Genomic DNA, 17,561 nt, shown 5'->3' with positions numbered 1-17,561 from the left:
TTACAGCGTGAGTACTGGATAGATAAGAGATCCGACAGGATTCTGTGTAGAGTTCTCTGCAGCTGCTGCAGATGGCCTGATAACTCCGAGACATACTCTGTCCCCTGCTGATCCGTCATTATACTTGTGCCGTGGCGGCACCTTCGCTTCGAGATGCATACTGAGGATGAGCAGCGCACGGATTGACTGGGGTGAACCGCGTCGAAGCGAGATGCCCGTTGTGTCCAATTCCACGGCTAAAGTTGCCTCGAGATGGTGTGTGTTGGTGAGTCCGAGGCCTGATCAGCGAACAGGGCAGGATAAACAGGGTCTTGCAGAGGGTGCAAGTGGGGAGATCGTGAGGTGGAAAGGGTCATCATTTGACTGATTTGAGGCTGGGGGAGACGATCGGGGACGGTCACAATAAATGGGCAGCTGGAACAGCAGATGAGGACCCTGGCCAAGGGTGACAGGGCCCATTGAGAGCCGCGGACAGCGGCGAGGGGTGCGTGGCCTGTGGATGCACCAGAGGCAAACAGCCAAACGGAGGGGTGGATGCCATTCCCACCGCCAGCCTGATCGGCCACCCGGTTCCGCCAATCGTTGGCCGTTATCTGCCAGTCTGTCCCGTGCCTGGAACCCATACTGTTCTCCGCCTACCGGATCCGGTAAGAAAGGTGGCTGCCATCCCCCATTCTGCCGGGATGGTCTCCAGCAAGTTACGCTTCTCGTCTCCATCTCTCCTGGCCGATCTGGCGGCCTGGCCGTGTCCCTCGTTCTTTTTCCTCCCATTATAATCTTCCGTTAATTTCTTCTTTTCTTCGATTCTGTCCATTCTAGCGCCTCTTTCTTTGCTTCTTTCTTTCAGCCTATTCCTGTGTGTCTGCGCCTTGTTACCAGACACCTCCCTGTGTGTGGGATCCTTTACCCACTTCCACTTTACCTACGAGTCCCCTACCCTTAGTCGGAGGGGTTTACTAGTCGCTCGCTCAACGCACTCAGTTTGCTTGGTTATATACTATATACCCTTTTAATTTTCCCACCGTTCGTTTAGGCGCTCAGCTTTTCTTCCCACATGGCTCGTCGTTTTTTCGCCGCCTGCAGCGCCCTGCTGCTGGCCACGCAAGCAGCCGCCGATAATTTCCCCTACAACTCCTACCGCACCGCTCCATACACCCCTCCCCAAATCAAGGTCACCAAGTCCGGCCAAACCGACCCTGGATATATCTTCGTCGGTCCCCGTGGAAATCAGCCGCAAGGAACGGCAGCTCTGATATACGATGAGAATGGTCAGTTGGTCTACGAAGGGCCGGAGGAGGTAACGGCCAACTTCAAGGTGCAGAAACTCTTCAACGAGGACGTCATCACCTTCTGGGCCGGAAATATGATGGATTTGGGTTTTGGATACGGCACGGTTCATATTCTTGACAACACCTACCGCGAAATCTACACCGTCACCCTCCAAGACAACTTCGTCTCTCCCGACGGCACCCCTAGAGATTCGTACATCGATCTACACGAGAGTCATGTGACGGATCGCAACACACTCTTGGTCACAGCCTACAACGTCACCCAGCACGATTTGTCATCCATCGGCGGCAAGCCAGACGACTACATGCTTGACGGCATGTTCTTCGAAATCGATATCGCTACTAACGAGATTGTGTATCAGTGGAGCGCATTGGACCACCTTCAGGACATTCCCCTCGAGGCCTCCAAGCAGGGCTTGGGAGCAGATCAGGGAACGCAGGACAAGCCCTGGGACGCTTACCACATCAACTCGGTCGAGCTGATGAATGAAGGATACATCATTTCGCTGCGTCACTACTGGTCCGGCTTCTATGTCCACAACAATGGGACAGTGATGTGGCAGCTCAGTGTAAGTGAAATCTCTTAGCTCTTGGTTGTAACCCACCAGCTAAGTTTTGATAGGGTGAGCGCAATGCCGGCGACTTTGAGATTGATGACGGTGCCATCTTCTCCTGGCAGCACGACATCCGTGTCTACCACCAGACGGAAGACAGCATGGAGATCAGCTTGTTCAACAACGCCAACACACCCACGGATACTGTCGACGCAACCACCGGCTTGAATCTGCACGTTGACCTGACCAACCGCAAGGTGTCAACGCTGCGCACGCTGAAAGACTCGAGCGACGTGATACACAGTGTTAGCCAGGGCAGCTACCAGCTTCTCAGTGAGGAGACGTCCCACGTTGTGCTTGGCTACGGTTCCATCGCGAAAGTCAAGGAATATGACGCCCACAACAATGAGGTAATGACGGCGCAGTTTGGTGACGACAATGCGGTGGCGTCTTACCGCGGCTACAAGTGCCAGTGGAAGGCGTCCCCCTTCTGGCAGCCCGCGGTGGCGATCGTCCGGACGACGTCGGATGCGGCCACTCTGTTTATGAGCTGGAACGGGGCCACGGAGTATGACAACTGGGCCATCTATACGGCCTCGTCGGCCGATGCGGTCGACCCGACATTTGTCACGTCGATCAAGCGCAACGGGTTTGAGACCACGGCGCATGTGACGGGACTGCGCACCAACTGGCTCCAAGTGGTTGCTCGGAAGGGTAACGTTCCTCTGGGGACATCCGCCATGGCGTACTTCTAGACACTGCTCTGACGCACAAATGACGGTTGGGATGGTGTGGAGCGAGGGACGGGGTGTACATGCAGGTTTTTATTGTATATATTAATGATTTTGTGTAAATATATGTTCCACGGCGGCATTTCGCTGTTGCTGACAATGATGAATAGAGCTATATGATGTCCATCTAGCTTAACGCACCTGATCACTCTGGTCGTTTCAACAGCACACACTGCTGAGGCATCCTCGGACGGCGAAATAAACATCTCTTCCAAATCCGACGTCACACGATGTCCCGTCCATCACGCACTTGTATGTCCCATCCGGCTCTCTGGGGAGGACCAGTGTGACAGCACCGGCAGACAGTCATGACCGCGCTCAAGCTGGGAGTCTTCAAGGCACAGGTACCTGCAGCCAGACGTAATGTGCAACCAACATTATAGCCAGCGATGATCTCTCCCGTCAGACAGACGTATATATCCCACCTCTCGATCCTGCCGCTCATCTATATACACATCCTATAATCAACGCCGCAATTAACCACATACCTCTTCATCTCTACATCGAAATGAAGCCCACCATTCTCCAAAGCTTCCCCCTCCTCCCCCTCCTCCTCCCCCTAACGACCACCCACCCCACTCTCCAAGACACAACCACCATCACCCCGGGCCACGCCATAATTCTCAACACCTGCGCCTTCCCCATCTACGCATGGTCCGTCTCCAGCACAGTCGGCCCGCAAATCACCATCCCAGCAGCTCCACCCTCTACCAGCAGCAGTAGCAACACCAACGCCAGCACCAAATACTCCAACTACACGGAACCCTACCACCACGACCCGCAGACCGGCGGGGTGAGCATCAAGCTCACGACCCTCCGGAACGGGTTATATACGGGTGCGCCACAGACCATCTTTGCGTATAACTTTGTCGAAGGGCAGAATCAGGTGTGGTTTGATTTGTCGGATGTTTATGGGGACCCATTCAAGGGAAGGAGGGTGAGTGTGCAGGTGAGGGTGGTGCAGGGAGGTGAAGGTGGAGGTGGAGGGTGGGAGGAGAGTATTGTTTGGGAGGATGGGGTGCCGGCCGGGGGGAGTCAGGTTAGGGTTGTGGGTGCGGAGAGAGATTTGGTTGTTAGGTTGTGTTCGTAGGGATTGATCTTTTGTCAATGTGGTGGGTTGGTCGTGAGGTTAAGGTATAAGGATTATTTGTGGTAAGAGAGGTAGTATGCTGATGTTTTGTACTGTTGAATGTCATTTTTGTTGTTTAATGGGTTCAAGAGTTGTTGTTTGTTCAGTAGAGATGGAATAAGGGCCCCATGGCAGGGTAGGTTCTATTGATAGGTAGGTGGTTGGTTAGTATACTAGTATAGTATAGTAGGTATGCAGTTGTGTAGGATTGTGTGACTTACCTGCGTGTATGGGGTGTAGGTGGGGGGTGTTTGGATCGGAGATAGGGGATATAGAAAGGGAAGCAGATACTTGCTGCGAGAGATATTTGAATGAGGATTTTGGTGGGCATTGTGTCACATTCGAGATGTGGTGGATGTGATAAAAAGGTGGTGGAGAGTGCTTGAGCAGATAACTATGGAGATATTCTCTGCCTGAGGTCTTAAGGCAAACCCATAATACTGTCTTCTGTCATTGATATGGACCCTGACTTGACTTGACTTAATATCATATGGGAATAGTTGCATTTCAACCCCTCCGTCCTGATTGGCGCCCGCGAGTCCCATGACCCCACGATTTCGGCCCCAATCATCGATAGTGCGACCTCCAGCTGCCGCCCGATTGGACCCGAGGCTGGCTCGGGCCTGCAGATAACCTGGTCGGTTTAGCAGAAGAAAGACTAGCATACTTAGCACTCGAGCTGATGATGCGAAGAAAAATGCGGGGACCCGATGTGGGGGTCGGAAAATAACCTGGAGTAGGCTCCAGCTTAGCTGTCATGATGCATTTACCTCCCCAGCAACCAGATAAGCTAACATCAGGCCACACTCGCAGCATGCAATCACCCCCCTAGTCATCATGGACAGGCCTTCCAAGCGGCCGCGGCTGTCGATGGCCTGCAACATCTGTCGCCAGCGCAAGGTCAAATGCGACGCAGAGTATCCCAAGTGCCGCAATTGCCGCCTGCGCAACCAACAGTGTATCACCACCGATCCTCAGCGACCAGGAGTGACTGGCATTCGAGAATGGCTGGATATACCGGACAAACAGACCCCTCAGAACGAAGATCAGCCTCAGCATCCGGCAGTGGGCGATCAGAACCACCAAGAGGCGACCGACTCCCCACAGAAGCTGTCGCCAAACGAGGTCTCACCTGTGCATCATCCGTTCGACGTCTCGTTTAATGTGGAACATGGAACCGACAAGGTTAAGATCATGGGTGGGAGTAGTTCACAATGTTTGGCGAAATCTCTTGATGTCTACTTCAAGGCTGCCCGTCTCAAGCCGGTATCGGGCTGCTTCCGGTACGGGATGAGACATGCGGAGGAACTCGATCTGCCTTTATCTCTGTCTTTGCCGGAGTTACCGGACCGTGACCGACGAGAACGCTATCTATCCGCCTATATCTCTCGCATACACCCTCTGTATCCTATCTTCAATACAGCCCGACTCCGCGCGGGTACTGACCTCTTTGCCACGGCGGGTGGCTTCACCAATCTTCCGCGCGAGCAAATCCCACGAATCGTGTCAGCGTACTTGATCATGAGTCTAGGAGCAGACGAGATAGGCCAGGGCGCAACCGTGGACGGTGATCGCTACTTGCAAGCCGCGGCGTGTCTACTGTCCCATGTTATTATCATCCCGTATCTCCCGACGGTGCAGACATTGCTCCTTTTCACCATGGTATATCGCGGACGGAACCAGGAAGGTCTGGCCTGGCAAACACTAGGCATGGCCATTCGGACTGCTTATACACTGGGGATCAACCGGACATCTACATCCAATTCTGAAGGAAAGAATATCGAACGACGCGTGTGGGCAGTCTGTTGGTGCTTGGAGAAGATGATGCATCTGGAATCGGGACGACCAACCGTCATCGGATACCAGCATCCTAGGCCAGAGGATGCTCTAGGAGAGAGTAAATTTCTGCAGTGGCACGTCGAGCTTGGGGAATACCAAGGCAACATCAGTGACCATCTTTACAGCCATCAATCAGGGACAAGGGATGTGCGACAGATACTCTTGGATACAGCGCGACTTGACCGCGAACTGTTGTCCTGGGCCAATCGGGTCCCTAGTGACCTGCGTCCGGGGAGCGATATCTTCTGCGCGGACGAAGAGTTTCATGCAGCCGCGTTTCTGTCCATCCAGTACCACAGCACGTTGATCTCGCTGCATCGCGCGGCCCTCATTGCCCCGACATTGAGCTTTGAGGAAGAAGTGGCAAAATATTGCTCCGATGAGCCATCGCAATTTCGAATGCGTCATGGAGAGTCAATCTGCGTGAGCAGCGCTCGAGCGATTGCTAAACTTAGTGTCCAGCTGTCGGAACGCAAGGCAGACTCGCAGATCATTACGGCTGGACCGTCCCTTTTGGCTTGCATTGTGCTGGCCATCTTCCTGATTAAGCATCCAGGTTCTCGGTTGCAGGCCATGGATTTGCAGGTAAGATGCACTTTACCTTGCTGAGAATGAAGTACTGACGAGGACAGCTTCTCAAAGCGTGTCTAGAGTATAGTAGTCAGCACCTATCAAGATACGACCCCGACCCACGATTTATAGAAGGTATGATGGCGCGAACCATAACACAGATCCAACCAACTAAGCGAGATAGGTATCACGGCTATCTACGAACAATGTAACGCCCATCTCCGGTCCTGGTCGGCCGCAGAAGCCAAAAGACGGCCACAAAGTCGTGACAGTCTCGCAAAACTTAATCCACTTCCCACGCCAGCAGTTGACGACTCGCTGCCACCTTGGAGGCCTACCGGAGTGATGCAGCCAAGCGATATGCACAAACAGAGCAGCGGTGGATACCAATCTCAGCGTGTGATGCAATCAGCCGTGTCTACACCTGCCATAGACCATGAAGGACATGACCATCTAGACTCATTAGGATTTTCCAGCACATCAATGTTAGATGGGTTCGTCGCGGAGGGAGTCAATGTGGATCAAGTATTTCCTTTTGAGGGATACAATGTGGAGGAACTGTGGAATTGGATGGGATGCCTGGATAGTCCTGGATCAATGCCTGATATACGGTAGTTCTCTATAGGGAAGATAAGTAACAACTGTAACTAGTAAGAACCAAGAATTGTAACATTCAAGTACAAACTACAATAATCAAACAGCGAGCGACTCTAACAACCACAACACACTAACAATCATCTAAACAGCAACCTAAGCAGCAACCCCCTCCATCCTCTCCAAATACGGGATCCCCGTCAACTTAAACACCCTCTCACTCAACACCGGCTCTTGCACGGGCCTCTCCCTCGCAACCGGACAAGGCTTCCCATCCCTCATGGCAATATTAGTCTTCGAGACATGTTTCGCATGCGGCCAATGGGTCGTTCCCAACCGACCTACCAACCACGCTATTAGCACATCCCACCCCCAAACCCATATATCACCAAAAAAAAGGGCATAAATCAACTCACGTTCAAAAGCCCCCTTCTTCCTCACCAAATCCTCCTTCTCAACCTCCGCCACAGGCATATAGCACGTATATACCGCCAATCGATCCACACCGCCCGTCGGAGCCACATTATAATGCGGCGTGCGACTATCCCAAACAATCAAGTCGCCAGGCTCAGCGCATACCTTCTCCCATTTAAGCCCGTGGTCTGCGAGCCACTTCATCCCCGCATCAGTGAACCCGAACCATTCGGGCGTCCAGGCGGGAATACGCTCTTCGTGCGCCATTTCGGCGTGGAATTGTGCGGACAGGGCGTGTCCGCCTTTGCAGACGATTAGGCCGCCGTCGTTCGGGCCGTTGGGGAGGAGGTTGACGAGGCCTTGCAAGCCTGCCCAATATTTCTTGTCAGTGGTTGTGGAATCAAATGAAAGGAGGGGGGAAGGAAGAGGGTAGACGTACATCTGAAGCCTGGCTTGGAGGGGTCTTGGTCTTGGTGGGGCCAGGGTTTGCTGTGTTCTTTGTCAGTATTCCCCTTCCTTCATATGAGGGGTAGTGTGGTGGTATACTCACTTCTCAGGCAAATCCTCCCGACTACCAACACACCAAAATATTAGCATCGCATTACATATCCAGTACATCAAGGAAGAAAAAGGGAAGGAAGCATACTTAGCAAACCCCACATTTACCACATCAAACGAAACAATCAAGTCCTCATCATCATACACCTTCTTAAACGCATCCACTACCCCTTCTTCTCCGCGAATATCCCACACCCACTGCTCGTGCGTCACGCCATAGTCGAGTATCATGCCTTTCTCGTTCAGCACGGGCAGTTTGGCCCGTCGGACGGTGCTGGGGTCATTCCGGTTGAAGCCGAGGTTACTATCATTACATTCAATCAGTATTCAGTTTAAGAAAGAGGAGAGTATGATTTGGGGAAAGTGAAGAAAAAGGGATGATTACAATCCCTCCATGTACGAGTAAAACGCATCCGCGTATCCATTGGCCCGATCAAGTGGAATTGCTCCCTTGATTACGGCGTAGCCGTCGCGGTTGAGCGCGTCGCGGAAGTCCCCGTAGTTGGTGGGCTTGCCGTCAAGGAGCATGCGGTTTTGACCTTTGGGATGCTCCGCGGTGGTAGTGGTTGTGGTGGTGGCGGTGGTGGTGATAGTGGCTGTGGTGGACATTTTGGTGTTTTGTTCGTTCCCGTTGTGATAATACCGTCTGTGTCGATATTGGCAGTGAAGTATGGGTGAGTGTGGATTGAGGTAGGTCCTGGATTCAGTCCGTACTTATCTTCATCGATGTGGATCTTTGTCAGATTGTCATCTCGCTCAAGTATAGTGAGTGGCATACTGCGCCGAGAGGTGACCGAGTTTACTAGGGTTCGGAGGGCTCGGGGCGCCCCGAGATGGGCTCCGAGGGTCGGTCGTCGCCGAGAGATGGGGTATGTGACATTGGAGACCGCTTTGATGGAATGATTTTTAACAAAAAGGTGCAATCACCTCTCCCTTTCTCGTTTCACTTGCTCGACATAATTAAAGTACAAGCAATCGTCATGACATTCAATATCATCATAGTCGGAGGCGGCATCGCCGGCCTAGCAGCCGTATGCACACACCTCCTTCTCCACCATATACAAAACTAACAGAAGGAAAGGCAATAGCTCTCCGCTCCGACCACCACACCATAACCGTCCTCGAACAATCGTCCCAGTCGCGCGAAATCGGCGCCACCATCTCCCTCCAACCCAACGCCAGTAAGATTGTCGAGCAGCGATGGGGCCTTGCGGACCGTCTCCGCGAGCAGGGCTCAATGGCTGACTCCGCGTTCGAAGTATACAATCTCCGTGGCGAACTGCAGACACGCATTCCCCTGGTGACATCCAAGTATGGCGCAGATAGGATGATGTACCACCGGGTGGATCTGCATCAGGTGCTGAAGCATCGGGCTACCTCGGATGAGTATCCGGGACGGGCTGCTACATTGCGGGTGTCGAGTAGGGTAAAGGGGTGTAATTGTGAGGAGGGAATAGTAGAGTTAGAAGACGGGGAAATACTAAAAGGGGACTTGATCATCGGTGCAGATGGAATCAAAAGCGTTATAAGGGGCGCTGTACTGGGGAGAGAAGTGCCCGGTCAGACGACAGGATTGAGTGCGTATCGCATGATGGTAGATACGGATGAACTGGTTGCTGAGAAGGGGTTCGTGGATGTGATCGATCCACGGGTTGCGAGGACAACGATGGTCGTGGGTCCTGATCGACGGCTTATTATGGGTCCAGCGAGGAATGCATCGGTGTATAGTATTGTTGCGCTGGTGCCGGATGAGAAGAGGGATGAGGAGTCTACGAGTTGGATGACGGCAGGCGATAAAGGTAAGATGCTTGCTACGTTTGCGGATTTTCCGGAGTGGGCAACGACGCCGTTGCGGTTGGCAGCGAGGAAAGAGGAGGATATTGGTCTTTGGCAGTTGAGAGATCTGGATCCGTTGGAGACGTGGTGTCGGGGAAGGGCGATTTTAATTGGGGATGCTGCGCATGCGATGCTGCCGACGCAAGGACAGGGTGGGAGTCAGGCGGTTGAGGATGCTGAGGCGCTGGGGGCTTTCTTCGAGGGATTCGAAGGAGGTGAAGGGAGGGAGGAGGTGGAGAGGGTGTGTCGCGAGGTATTTGAGTGTCGATATAAGAGAGCGAGCACGATTCAGGCGTATAGTCGCCAGGCGGGAAGGCCAGTGGAGGAAGATGTGAGGGTTGCGATGAATCCGGCCGAGTTTATGGATTATAATTGCTTGTATGAGGGGGCGATGGCCTGGAGGAGGCAGCAGGAGGCAGTAGTTGCATGATTTATTGGCTGGTTGGTTTATTCGCCTCAATTTCAAAGAAAATGAAATGTAGTCACTAAGGTGAATAGAAAAATATCAAAGCATCGGGGGTCGGAATCAATTCGTATACAACTAGGATCATCGAAATCCTCAACATTGTTGGGTGGATATCTGAGAAAGCGTGGACGGGACAACATTAGCCTATCGATAAATCCGGATAGGCTATCGATGTCGGATACCCGCACCCAACCCGTGGTGGGTTCCGGGTATCCCCCGGGTCTTGCAACTGCGCATACGCGACCTCTGGGGCATATAAAAGATCATGGTCAAGTTCTCTGGCGGGGTAACCTGTTGACGAAAGAAAAAGATAAGGTATTTCAGCCGTGCTTACATCTCGATCTTATTATTCGCAATAATGGAAGAGCCAACCTATGATCCAAGGTATGTATTACACATGCCTCCCACTACTTCATCTTCTCTAACTTGAACAGTCGTCCCATGCCAGCCCTGGAAGTTGTCTACGCACACAGGCTCATCAACTGCCCGGGCAAAACCATCGTTGGCCTGCGTGTGGAATTTCCCCCAAACGGATCGACTCCGCCCCATCGGCACGGCGGCGCATCGGTTTCGGCCTATGTCGTGAGCGGCACTCTCCTGAACAAGATGAATGAGGACCCGATGAAGGTGGTCTCTGCTGGAGGCTCATGGTATGAAGCCCCGGGTTGCCATCACCGCATCAGTGACAATGCCAGTTCGACGGAACCGGCAACCCTGATGGCTGTTATGGTCTTGGACTCGGAGGTATACGAACGTGATGGGATGGCTGCATTGATTCAGATCGACGAGGAGTACAGGCACACTTAGGGGATTTATTCTGATCTAGCTACCTCGAGGCGAAGCTGTAGCTGGCATGACTGCCTTTTACGTTCGGAGTTGAGCACGTACAAGGATACTGCGGTCAATAGATGTGATGTGCAATAGTGTCATATATCCGAGTTCTTCTGATTTTTATGGATTGTCATCCTTAAGTATATCCGCTATCTCGGCCTCGCATGACAGATTCCATTAGCTTTGAGCTCCGGGTAGTAGAAGAGGTCATGCTGGTAAAAAGATGACTATAATGCGGAGACAACGAGCGATGAGGGATGGGGCGGTTCCACATCTGAACATCTTTAGACTTGCAGTCCAGTAGGTATCGATGAGATAAAGAGAAATACTTTCCCTAAATCATTCCTGTTCGTTATCAGTCTCTACTCGCAGCACTATACCTCTCGTAGTACTAATTCGGGTTCCTGTTCCGGAAAGTTAGGGCGCAGGTTCGGCCCCACCGACCGAGAAACTGGATAATTTGTCAGCCCAGATGACAAGATAGAAGTGAATCCCCATATTAAGATACTGCTTCTTACTGAAATGTTTAAAGCTGACAATCATTTGAGACTTGAAGACTGATCTACTCATGGCAACCGTAGCAGCTAAAAGCGTCACCCGGCTGACGGCCAAGTAAGTCCCAAATTTCTAGCCCAGTAGTAGGAAACCAACTAATCATGCGACAGAACTCTATCCCAGAGAACATTTAGTGTCACGCCATTTATATACACTAGAATGAGTTCTTCATCTGCTACTGCTGCAACGTCAGAAACAGAAGATGCCACCAAAACAGCAAAAGCCAACTACCAGATCGTCACCTCTCACCATAACTTCCACGAAGCCGAATCCCAAAGACCCAACTTCGACCACAATACCCCCATCAGTATCACCAAGTCACCTTATCCTACCTGGACATACGGCCAAGGTGTGCCCGATAACAACAACAGCGCCAGCAAAACCCACCACGAGATCGATCCCTACGCTGAGGATCGCCCAATGGTAAACAACTACCGACTGCTCGTGTCAGGCATCGCACCTCGACCCATCGGCTTCATCAGCACTGTCTCCGGTGATGGTAAGACCGAGAATCTCGCGCCATTCAGTTACTTCCAAGTCGTGGATCACGACCCACCCATGTTCATTGTCGGGTTCTCATCCCGTCCTGGTGCAGTCAAGGATACGTACCGCAACCTGAAAGAGACGGGTGAGTGTGTGATCAACACCGTTTCAGAGGGAATGGTTGAGGCAGTGAACGCGACGTCAATTGATGCCCCATATGGGGTATCCGAATGGGAAGTCTCGGGGCTTGGTAAAGCTCCTAGTTCAACTGTCAAGGCGGCGAGGGTAAAAGAGTCGGTTTTCTCTATCGAGGGAAAGGTTGTTGATATTAAAGAATTTGAAGCCCATAAGCCGGGCATGAGCTCCCCTGCGGTGGTTTTGATTCAAGCAACGAGGTTCTGGGTGCAGGAGGGTGCGGCGGATGAGGAGTTTAGTCATATCGATTTGGAGAAGTTGAGGCCTGTTGCACAGTTGGGTGGGGTCTCGTATGGAAGAATTACGTCGACGTTTGAGAGGCCTAGGAAGAAGTGGGATGATGAAGTTGGGAAGAGTGAGTTCCTGGCTGGTTTGGAGAGGAGGAATAAGGGAAGTTTGTGAATCTGGGCTTAGTCTTGTTAGATATAAAATACTTCTCATTCTAGACTAGGCGACTTAATAGAATGTTAAATCATATGCAAGCTTTCTATTGCCATATGTAGCCATTACAAGTCAGTCCATTCGGCTTAACAACAGTTATAGCAATGTCTCTGTAGATCGGGACCCATCTCGAGGCATAGAATGTTCTCGCCACTTTTGCCTGACGATCCAGGCACTAATATTATTGGTAGATAAGATAAGGTGGACCGTCGGAGTCACCCCGACGCGACGGACCGGCATCGGCCCTTGTACCCGACGACCAGTGACTGTTCAACGGCCATCCCAGAAGTACATCTGAGTGCAGACATCAAGGACAACAAAATACATATATCTTCAAAGTATACGTGAACTCGACTTCATCATGTCTTTTTTTCGCCTATCTACAAGGGCTTTACCCGCCAATTTGCTCCCTCGCCAACACGTCGCCCGCCGCACTATTGCAACAGCAAGCAAGAAGGAATGGCTATGCATTATTCCTGATACACCTGAGGGTCCCGAACTGAGGAAGAAGGTTCGAGCGTGAGTGGTCACTATATCTCATCTGGGTGTAATCTAGCTCAATTCTCCTCACTAACAATAACGTAGAACTCACATGGAAGGAGTCGGTCCTCTCGTCCAAGCGGGAAAGCTGGTTGCCGGTGGTTCGTCTCATATCATACCATCTAGCTATACTTGATCTCTTCATTATGCATATAGTTGATTAATTATACCTGCACAGGTGCGATGCTGGCCACTCATCCCGAGGAAGGCAAAGATCTGGCATTCAAGGGCAGTATGCTTGTGTATATGGCTGAAAATTTGGACGAAGTGCACCAGCTTATCAACGGCGATATCTATGCTAAGAGTGGCGTTTGGGATCTGGGGAAGGCGCTTGTTGTTCCGGTGAGTGGTTCGCTTTTGTTCTTTTTGTTGTGATGCTATGAGTTCGGTTGTGCTGATGGTAGCTGTGTACAGTATTTGTCGGCTGTGAGGGAGCCTTTGAAGAAGGATTAATGAGAACTATCTATCTTAACTAGTGTCTCAGAGAGTGCCGGTGCTGTTTTTCTCCCAATATATTAGAGATTAGCCATCGTTGAGCGTATATGGTTTCTTGCAGCACTTGGAGCTGATTAAGCATTTTACCTATGAATTATGCAACAGGCGTCTGGATCTCCTCGGACCATTTCTTATAAAACACCGAGCGTATTCCAACCGGAATGTAGTACGTGGCTGCGGCCACAGAATCCTCCATACTAGGCGAGCCCTTGCGTGACATGCAGGTAGTGAGGGATGATGCAGATATTCAGCTAGATAAAGCAAGCATTTGACAACAACTTCAACAAAAAGGGACGATGGCGCATCTGGGAGCGCGTCAGACTGAAGATCTGGAGGTGGCCGGTTCAAGCCCGGCTCGTCCCATTCTTTTTTGTTTTTGAATCTCGGCCTGGTGGGTCCCACCCGACCTCATACTACGAACGCGTGGGTTCGAACTCACCTATATGATTGTTTGTAAGGTAGTCCGTCTGATTGCATGAAGGTGAAGAGGTTGTTGCTCGTCCTTTTGACTTACTTTTATGGCTCCTCGTCAAGAAATCCTCCATTTTCATTCTTGGTCTACTCCCGCCATTGGCTGCAGATGGAAAGCGGAGTAGTACTATGTCCGACTGCATGGAGGCCTTCGATAAAGTGCAAGTAAAATGACAGTATCACTTTCCTCGTCCGGGAATATATATGTGGGCATTAGTATCGAGATTAGGGAGTGTGCTGCTTTCAGCTGACATTGTTTTTTGTAGCTCATCGTTTAGAGGCCTGTCCGTCAGTTTCCCGGGAGCTTATCAGTTCCATACATGAAGATATATTGTCAGTGCAGCCGATATTGCCAGTAGAAGTAGAATTAGCCAATCAGAATTTAGCCCGGCAAATTAGGACCACTGATTTACAGATGGCGATAGTAGGAGCTTTACCAGATACTTAACATCTAGTTATATTGAATCTATGACACAACTAATGTATTGTGCAGGATGTTTTCATACTAAGAATTAAACTTTCCTTGATGTAGCACTAAGTGGATCCAGACATACATCAATTGGCCTGCTGGCCCAATGGTAAGGCGCTTGACTACGGATCAAGAGATTGCAGGTTCGAGTCCTGCGTAGGTCATTCTTTTTTCCAATTTCATTTTTTTGGCTTCCATTTTCTCTCCCGTCTATCTTTATTCCCTAAGACAACACAGTCAGGCGACTGTTTTACTAACATCTGCCGATATATCTCAACTACATGTGTTCCATCACCACCCCCGGTTGTATTTCATCCTGTCATCGAATTGAGCTCCACTCAAATCGCCAGTTTGTACGCCCATATGACCAATCTAATCGATCATCACTTCTATAAGACTCTCAATATCCTTCACAGTGACATTCTTTTGCATCTCCCGCGCCAGTGACACGGCACATGAGACAATGTTCTTGATCTGCAACACAGGTTAGTCTACATGTCATTATAAAAGACCAAATGCTGACGAACCTGTCGCCCATTCAGGGAATGCCTCGAAAGTGCCACAAAGTCGTCGGAGGTAAATCCAGCCAGCTCCGACGATTTTGCGACGTTGGTCAAGAAATTCTTCCACACCTCCATTCGGCTATCGGTATCAAGATCCGGGTAGTGCATGGTGAAGTGAATTCGACCTGTGACATTCGCATCAGTAGCTGCATCAAACGTTTCAGCGGAGTCTTACTCCTGAAAGCCGGATCAATGTCGTGCTTTCGGTTCGTGGTGAGTATGGCAACGCCACGGAAACTGTCATGAGTATTAGCCTAGGCCGACATTTCCTACCTAATGGTTACTTACTACTCAAGTCGTCGGAGAAAGACGCTGACCAGAGCATCTCTCGCTAGGTCCTTGCCGCGAGCCGAAAGGAATACGTCTGCTTCATCGATTAATAGAACACAGCCCCACCGCCGGGTGATCTCTAAGATCATCCCCAGACGATTGTCGACTACATCAGGGTCAATTCCAAGCTCGCCAGTTGCTACCACATACAAAGGACGTTGGGTCACTTCGGCAACGGCTTCTGCAGTCAAAGTTTTGCCCACACCCGGGCTGCCGGTCAGGAGCGCAATAAGGCCTTTGCCTTTGTTCGCAACAACGTCGTCAAAGACCGCATCATCCTGTCGATGGGCCTTAACAAGTCCATGGATGAGTTCTCGGCGATTTTCTGCCATGACCAGTCGCTTGAATGCATTGTGGTTCCATTCTACATCGGTTAACGCCGACACCGAAAGTTGGCACCAAGCCTTTTGTGCGAAGCTGAAACCATTGATGAACGAGGCACAGATCAAGTATTGGTCATCAGACAAGCCAACAGTATCCAAAAACCCTTCTGATAGTACATGAGGCCTGTTCAACTCCGACGATGTGTTATGAAGATAGTAACCAGCCGGGTCAACCATCACTCTCCCCAATGCCTATGTAAGTGAGTCAGCACCAAAGTCCGAAAATAAATAAGAGTCGAGGTCAGACATTAAACTTCTCGGGCACAGAGTCACCGTTGGCTCGTTCATATTCCTTTACACCGTTTGCAGCCGTATAATCTCTGCATGCAGGCTGTTCGAGTAGCGCGACGAATTTACGCCCGCGGGCAATGAGCCTTTCTCGCACGGCGGATTCCTCGTCATGGTATCTGAGCGGAAAGAAGTTCAAGCTAGTTATTGTTCGCGCACCCTCATACTTGTCAATTTCTAGCTCCATTGTCGCTTTACCGAAGTCTTGACCGTCATGTTTGATAACGTCGGCACTTGCAGAGAAGTATTGCTGGCCATTAGGGCGTGACTGGTAACTAGACATCTTCAAGTTGAAGGCCTGCTCTTCACTCATGAGCCCAAATCGGGGTGAGATAATAACTTCTCTTGGTGGGAAGATTGCCCAAAGAAGATCCCAGGTGATCTGATTCTCACTCATAAGCGATTTCAAACTGCTAATCTGGGCTCCAAAATCCTCTTCAACGAATTGCAGGGCTGTTCCAATATCATTGATAAGTTGCTGACTGGGATTCTCCTTCTGCTTCTCCTCTTCTTTGATACGCATCAGATCCGGAGCGGCCCAGAAAAACACTTCGGGTGAAGCCTATAGAAATTCGTCAGCTAGTGGAGCTTCAAGAGGCCGCATGAGCTAACGAACCATTGGAGGAGACTTATTCAACTCCAGACCCTCCACGTCTTCGAATATATCACGAAATAAAGCTTGCAGAGGAGGAGACCGGATGTCAATCTCGACGTGGGAGACCATGCCCTGCTTTGAAATAACTCGGCGGACGACCATTGCAGTCTTACTGAAACGATCGGGCTTGGCCTTGACTTTTGCCGTCTTAACGAAGTGGATTTGTCGGTCCTTTCTGTATACATGTTAATGGTCCGGCTGTTCGAGATTCCACGCAATGCGTCGCTACCTGCTATATCTGTTGGAGCGAACTATGGTCAGCATCCACTTTACCCAGACCCAAGGTACGGTCTCCAATCTCACATTTGATCCACGCGCAACAAACGCTGAGACTTGTTACCACGGTCCGTCATGGCGCGCTGGATCGATGGTTTGGAAGGCCCGTCTGAGGGCTGAGCCGCCGTTGCGGACTCCGTCTGATCCGCCATGTCGGTTTTTCGTGCTGAGAATGGCTGCTATGGCATGTGAAATGAGAGAACAGGCAAATGCTGAACGAGACATGAAATTGGCGAACGGAGCAACTTATGCTTGGGAAAGAACAAGGCTTTTGACAGTTGACTCGTATACGGGATGTGGGCCGGGGCACTTGTGGTGGGGGTGGCTGCTGATGCTGATGCTGATCCAAGGCTTCAAGCTCATCCTTCCCAATCCATGCGTCAGCTCAGCTCAAGCCGCGCCACGATTTCTGCCCAACTCAGTGGACAGAAAAACTTTCTTTTATCATGAAAATGGGAGGTACCAAGTTACTATTAGAGTGTTTCTCATAAAGGACCCTTCTTTTGCCAATAGAGGTTAACCTTGCTGCCCTTCAGGGTTTCGAGA

General features: G+C 50.9%; 10 protein-coding genes and 2 non-coding genes across 12 annotated transcripts; 10 read left to right on the top strand and 2 right to left on the bottom strand.

The window, feature by feature from the left end:
- Nucleotides 1-24: 24 nt before the first annotated feature.
- BDQ94DRAFT_137825 (uncharacterized protein) lies at nt 25-383 on the top strand (the record flags this gene model as incomplete). Its single annotated transcript, XM_026765122.1, has 2 exons — nt 25-104; nt 162-383. A coding segment is annotated over exon 2 (197 nt), but the record flags the coding sequence as incomplete, so codon positions are not given.
- A 532-nt stretch (nt 384-915) lies between these two features.
- Nucleotides 916-2,870, top strand: BDQ94DRAFT_113623 (arylsulfotransferase family protein). The gene is made up of 2 exons (XM_026763610.1): nt 916-1,858; nt 1,912-2,870. The coding sequence occupies exons 1-2, from the start codon at nt 1,055-1,057 to the stop codon at nt 2,596-2,598; spliced, it is 1,491 nt and encodes a 496-aa protein (XP_026629464.1). The 5' UTR covers nt 916-1,054; the 3' UTR covers nt 2,599-2,870.
- A 272-nt stretch (nt 2,871-3,142) lies between these two features.
- BDQ94DRAFT_167343 (uncharacterized protein) lies at nt 3,143-3,724 on the top strand (the record flags this gene model as incomplete). Its single annotated transcript, XM_026770786.1, has 1 exon — nt 3,143-3,724. The coding sequence occupies one exon, from the start codon at nt 3,143-3,145 to the stop codon at nt 3,722-3,724; it is 582 nt and encodes a 193-aa protein (XP_026629463.1).
- Nucleotides 3,725-4,600: 876 nt separating this feature from the next.
- Nucleotides 4,601-6,787, top strand: BDQ94DRAFT_167342 (transcription factor domain-containing protein; the record flags this gene model as incomplete). The annotated part of the gene is made up of 3 exons (XM_026770785.1): nt 4,601-6,187; nt 6,235-6,307; nt 6,357-6,787. The coding sequence occupies 3 exons, from the start codon at nt 4,601-4,603 to the stop codon at nt 6,785-6,787; spliced, it is 2,091 nt and encodes a 696-aa protein (XP_026629462.1).
- A 135-nt stretch (nt 6,788-6,922) lies between these two features.
- BDQ94DRAFT_167341 (uncharacterized protein) lies at nt 6,923-8,347 on the bottom strand (the record flags this gene model as incomplete). Its single annotated transcript, XM_026770784.1, has 6 exons — nt 6,923-7,107; nt 7,183-7,548; nt 7,620-7,669; nt 7,731-7,751; nt 7,827-8,042; nt 8,124-8,347. 6 exons carry the CDS (start codon nt 8,345-8,347, stop codon nt 6,923-6,925), a joined length of 1,062 nt encoding a protein of 353 aa, XP_026629461.1.
- Nucleotides 8,348-8,718: 371 nt separating this feature from the next.
- BDQ94DRAFT_157423 (FAD/NAD(P)-binding domain-containing protein) lies at nt 8,719-10,004 on the top strand (the record flags this gene model as incomplete). The annotated part of the gene is made up of 2 exons (XM_026768742.1): nt 8,719-8,769; nt 8,820-10,004. 2 exons carry the CDS (start codon nt 8,719-8,721, stop codon nt 10,002-10,004), a joined length of 1,236 nt encoding a protein of 411 aa, XP_026629460.1.
- Nucleotides 10,005-10,398: 394 nt separating this feature from the next.
- On the top strand, nt 10,399-10,847 carry BDQ94DRAFT_167339 (cupin domain-containing protein; the record flags this gene model as incomplete). Its single annotated transcript, XM_026770783.1, has 2 exons — nt 10,399-10,424; nt 10,475-10,847. 2 exons carry the CDS (start codon nt 10,399-10,401, stop codon nt 10,845-10,847), a joined length of 399 nt encoding a protein of 132 aa, XP_026629459.1.
- Nucleotides 10,848-11,439: 592 nt separating this feature from the next.
- On the top strand, nt 11,440-12,593 carry BDQ94DRAFT_184639 (flavin reductase family protein; the record flags this gene model as incomplete). The annotated part of the gene is made up of 2 exons (XM_026774691.1): nt 11,440-11,483; nt 11,537-12,593. 2 exons carry the CDS (start codon nt 11,440-11,442, stop codon nt 12,504-12,506), a joined length of 1,014 nt encoding a protein of 337 aa, XP_026629458.1. The 3' UTR covers nt 12,507-12,593.
- A 192-nt stretch (nt 12,594-12,785) lies between these two features.
- BDQ94DRAFT_137814 (YciI family protein) lies at nt 12,786-13,783 on the top strand. The gene is made up of 4 exons (XM_026765121.1): nt 12,786-13,064; nt 13,131-13,186; nt 13,264-13,427; nt 13,500-13,783. The coding sequence occupies exons 1-4, from the start codon at nt 12,907-12,909 to the stop codon at nt 13,536-13,538; spliced, it is 417 nt and encodes a 138-aa protein (XP_026629457.1). The 5' UTR covers nt 12,786-12,906; the 3' UTR covers nt 13,539-13,783.
- An 87-nt stretch (nt 13,784-13,870) lies between these two features.
- On the top strand, nt 13,871-13,943 carry BDQ94DRAFT_t68. Its single transcript has one exon. It is a non-coding gene; the product is annotated as a tRNA-Phe (tRNA).
- A 669-nt stretch (nt 13,944-14,612) lies between these two features.
- BDQ94DRAFT_t69 lies at nt 14,613-14,684 on the top strand. The gene has a single exon. It is a non-coding gene; the product is annotated as a tRNA-Arg (tRNA).
- A 2-nt stretch (nt 14,685-14,686) lies between these two features.
- Nucleotides 14,687-17,228, bottom strand: BDQ94DRAFT_184637 (ATP-binding protein). The gene is made up of 8 exons (XM_026774690.1): nt 17,043-17,228; nt 16,969-16,977; nt 16,701-16,914; nt 16,044-16,646; nt 15,372-15,988; nt 15,259-15,320; nt 15,048-15,208; nt 14,687-14,994 (listed from the first exon to the last, which is right to left on the bottom strand). Exons 1-8 carry the CDS (start codon nt 17,165-17,167, stop codon nt 14,893-14,895), a joined length of 1,893 nt encoding a protein of 630 aa, XP_026629456.1. The 5' UTR covers nt 17,168-17,228; the 3' UTR covers nt 14,687-14,892.
- Nucleotides 17,229-17,561: the final 333 nt, after the last annotated feature.

The sequence above is a fragment of the Aspergillus welwitschiae genome (assembly GCF_003344945.1).
Source record: "Aspergillus welwitschiae strain CBS 139.54b unplaced genomic scaffold BDQ94scaffold_6, whole genome shotgun sequence".
Lineage (NCBI taxonomy): Eukaryota > Fungi > Ascomycota > Eurotiomycetes > Eurotiales > Aspergillaceae > Aspergillus > Aspergillus welwitschiae.
This window is presented reverse-complemented; position numbering and strand designations above follow the sequence as displayed.

What these genes read in the sequence shown, in the direction of transcription:
- BDQ94DRAFT_184637 (XM_026774690.1), bottom strand. Translation starts at nt 17,167, where the DNA reads ATGGCGGATCAGACGGAGTCCGCAACGGCGGCTCAGCCCTCAGACGGG. An exon ending in CTGTGCCCGAGAAGTTTAAT is followed by an intron (nt 15,989 to 16,043) that starts GTCTGACCTCGA and finishes TCACTTACATAG; the next exon opens with GCATTGGGGAGAGTGATGGT. An exon ending in TTTCTCCGACGACTTGAGTA is followed by an intron (nt 15,321 to 15,371) that starts GTAAGTAACCAT and finishes TACTCATGACAG; the next exon opens with TTTCCGTGGCGTTGCCATAC.
- BDQ94DRAFT_113623 (XM_026763610.1), top strand. Translation starts at nt 1,055, where the DNA reads ATGGCTCGTCGTTTTTTCGCCGCCTGCAGCGCCCTGCTGCTGGCCACG. An exon ending in CAGTGATGTGGCAGCTCAGT is followed by an intron (nt 1,859 to 1,911) that starts GTAAGTGAAATC and finishes AAGTTTTGATAG; the next exon opens with GGTGAGCGCAATGCCGGCGA.
- BDQ94DRAFT_137814 (XM_026765121.1), top strand. Translation starts at nt 12,907, where the DNA reads ATGTCTTTTTTTCGCCTATCTACAAGGGCTTTACCCGCCAATTTGCTC. An exon ending in CTGAGGAAGAAGGTTCGAGC is followed by an intron (nt 13,065 to 13,130) that starts GTGAGTGGTCAC and finishes ACAATAACGTAG; the next exon opens with AACTCACATGGAAGGAGTCG. An exon ending in GGAAGGCGCTTGTTGTTCCG is followed by an intron (nt 13,428 to 13,499) that starts GTGAGTGGTTCG and finishes AGCTGTGTACAG; the next exon opens with TATTTGTCGGCTGTGAGGGA.